Below are 3,741 nucleotides of genomic sequence, written 5' to 3' on the forward strand. Positions count from 1 at the left end.
ATATATATATATATATATATATATTAAAATCTTGATACGTATTTGGCAGCATTTGAGGAACTTTTCAAGTAATAAATGTTTATTTAGCTCATTGTTTTCTTGACTGATTTTCATGAGTTGAGCTCTTTTTTTTTCTTCATAAATCCGTGCGAACGAAACTTTGCCTTTTACAAACATTATTAAACTCTAACTTCTTCAGCAATTACTATAACAAAGCCGGCTTAATGTGTGTACATGTTCTCAACAACTTCTTCAATAAGTAATTAACTTTATTGAAACTTATCCCAATGAGTGAAATCCCTAATGAGTGAAAATCACTTTAAAGTGTAATGAAATAATAACAGTGAGGGGATAGCAGTTATCGACAATGTCAACCTTCATATCTATGAAAAGGTTACCCCACCGTAGAATCGAATTAACATGTCTTATATACTAGTGAATTGGAATTAAATTTTTTTAGTGGTAGATACACTACATTGGTTAACAATGGATCAGTAGTTTTGCTAAGTGATTCCAAAAGAATCACAAAGTGTGATGAGCTGCAACGAGCAGGGAATGAAGTCCTCTAGCAATAATAATACCAAAATATATTCTTTCTTTTTTTTAAAAAAAAAAGTAAAAGCTTTTAGTTTTATGAGTACTTACCTGGTATATTGGCATGGATTGTGGATCATCACGAGTTGAGTCAGTTGTTAAGGACCATGCTGCGATACCTAAAATTTTGGAAACAAAGAAATTACTTAGAATTCTTTTTTAAATAAAACATTGTATTCGTTTGTATTAATAGCATGCAAACGGTTGAAAATGTTAAAACTTCCCTAATTTTTAGAAGACATTTCATTTTCGAGTATTTTAAAGTAACGTAATCTTTTTAAACGACAGTTTTGACAATAATTAATTCAACGTAATGAAAGTTAAAACTTTAACACTAAACATACCAACATTTAATCTATATACCTATTTCCACAATAGTCGGTCATATGATCGGACTTTATGTTTCTTGATTGAATGTATGAGATATAGAACTGTAGATTAAAATTTTGCCAAATATGTAACTAACTGCATTTTTGTTCATTTTTTTTTAATTTCACGTTTATATTTCTTGTTGCCCCTGTTGAGAAAATAGTTGTAAATAATAATATTCTTCAATTATGAAAACAAAAATAACATTTTGATATCATAGATCTCTTTTAAGATCTCCAATAAGTCGTAAAAATTTGAAATATTTGCAGAATCTTAATATTTGAACACTTTTAAGCAGAATTTTTAATTTTATATGATATGAAATTTTTTTTTCACAAAAAAGGTCTTTTTTAAACTACATTATTCTTTAATAACACCACAGATTGTTTAGACTAATAGTAAAATAAAAAATAAAGTACCTAAGGAGTTTCGATGTGCCATCTGCTCCGAAGGTTTAATGTAGCTCCTAGCTCATTTCACCAAAATTACGGTAAAGTAACCCAGAATCCACAACAAGGTTGCATTTCAATTCCACCCCAGGGCCCACCCTATCTCCAAATCAAATGATGGGCACCAGTTTCTTTCTAATCTTTCAAACTTACACTTCATATTTTCACTTATATTCGAATGTTAGCATCAGTCTCCGGCACATCCAGCCAAGCACGGGCTAATAAAATGAAGATCTCGAGAGATAAACTTTTACAACAAACTAAAAATAGTTCTTATTGAATGAAAAAAAAATGTTTTTAAAAAAAACATGCGGAAAACGCTATTAAATCTACAATAACTTTCTAACAAACCGGAATTTCAAAAAAGAAAAAGGAAAAAAAAAAGAGTTAAGTTCATTTATGAAAAGCTCGACGAATTTTAATTTTGTTGTTGTATTTCAGCGACACATCCAACATATGAATGAGTATAGCAATCGGAGCATCTATTGACACCATCTATTGACAATTTCCGCCATTAAATTTCAAAATTTCTGTTTAAAAAATTTTGAAGCTTTCAAAATAAACATGCTTTCTACCCTTCTTTCTGAGATTTTTAATTTTGAAATCAATCAGTCAGCCACATGGAACCCTATACCTTCAGTCTCTGGCCAAATTTTTAGACGCCCTATAAGATTCTATGTAAAATCTTAATTATCAGGTGATACTCTATACAGCTTTATTATTTTTTACGTGACTGTTTGCACTTGTTTACGTTAGTGTATCAATGGGTTAAATGAGTCGATATGTAATATACATTTAACGATTGGAAAAATTCGACGACATATTATATAAATATAGAATATTTATTATATCAGGCGTTATATTAGTATATTATAATGATTAGACCAAATGATTAGATGCAATCTAGTGTTTTAATAATGACATGATTTGCTCTAGTTTATATACAATACTTTTATATTTAAACATACATGTCATGGGTTTTTATTCAAGAGATTTTTTATATACTTCCTATTTGTATTTATGTTTTAACGTATTGCATTACAATGTTAACCAATTGATACACTCACGTAAACAAGTGCAAATAGTCGCGTAAAAACGATAAAGCTGTATAGTATCACCTGATAATTACAATTTTACATAGAATATTATAGATCGTCTCATAATTTGGTCAGGGACTGTATAAACGCTAATTATTGACAACATAGTATTATTCATTTAATTAACTAGAATGATATTTGTTCGATCGAATTTTTCACATTTCCCTTAAATCTCTGTCTCCGGGCATCGTCTGATAGAAAGGTCCTCTTCGCATTCTTTCTCTACAGTAAATGGAACAAAGTCCTAACTTAGTGCGGGTCATTAAGTTTGCCTCAGAGTTGGCGACAGCAAGAAAAAAAGATGCTTTCCCTCATTTTCTTCTGCCCAGCCTATATCCAGTAACGGCTAGTAGGTTACTCCAACCGTGAAAAATGAAGAACTATTTATTTATTGTTTTTACTCGACTAACAGTGATTCTATTCAGGATTCTTCTCTCTTAACTTGGAATTTAAAACAAAAACATCAAAATATATTCCAGTTTCGAACGAATCATAACGTGAATTAAAAGTTTTAAACTGACGCGAAATAAACAGTTTTTTTACAACAATAATTTGTGCTCTGCTGTTTATGTTTCTATTGACAGAATATATACAACAGATAACAAACAAATAACAAATGAATACAAAAAACGCAAAAAGAAAAAAAAATAGAAAATTGAGAAAAATAATAAGTTTTATTTACTGCACATAAGTTGTAAGTAAATAGAACTCATAAAATAAGTTCAGAATGCAGAGAAAACAGGGAAACAATTGCAGAACAATGAGAAAAGGGAAAAAGAAAAATAATAATAAAAAAGATAAAAATCCGGACAAAAGATTTCGAGAAGAAGGGAAAAAAATTATCCGGACAATGGAATAATCTTCCCATCAGCTCACACGATTATATTCGCTAAAAGGAGTGCTTTCTCATATTGTACCAATGTAGCCAAGGCAAAATATATCAATACAATAGTGCGAGCACTCAAAAAAATGTTTACAAAAAATTTACAACAAACAAAATAGAACACATTAAGTTAAAATGTCACGTAAAAACAGAAAATATGAAAAAAAATAAACAAAGATAAAAATATAAAACGAAATCTATAAAGCGAGTAGAGAATTCAAATGAACTTACATGAACTGGAAATTTTTCACGAATGATTTAAAATATTTTCGTAACAAGATTGCCAGATTACAAATTATGAGCATACTCTACATTTAGAACTTTTATTTATTTGCTTATATATATATAT

General features: G+C 29.2%; 1 protein-coding gene across 2 annotated transcripts in view; it reads right to left on the minus strand.

The window, feature by feature from the left end:
* LOC107440862 (uncharacterized) overlaps window positions 1-3,741 on the minus strand; it is a 30,535-nt gene that overhangs the window by 21,257 nt on the left and 5,537 nt on the right. For both annotated transcript variants that reach the window (XM_016053925.4, XM_016053926.4), the window contains exon 2: window positions 646-713. In XM_016053925.4, the coding sequence (XP_015909411.1) occupies window positions 646-713 (68 nt within the window). The remainder of the gene's footprint in view (window positions 1-645; window positions 714-3,741) is intronic.

This window comes from Parasteatoda tepidariorum, chromosome 8 (genome assembly GCF_043381705.1).
Source record: "Parasteatoda tepidariorum isolate YZ-2023 chromosome 8, CAS_Ptep_4.0, whole genome shotgun sequence".
Taxonomy (NCBI): Eukaryota; Metazoa; Arthropoda; class Arachnida; order Araneae; family Theridiidae; genus Parasteatoda; species Parasteatoda tepidariorum.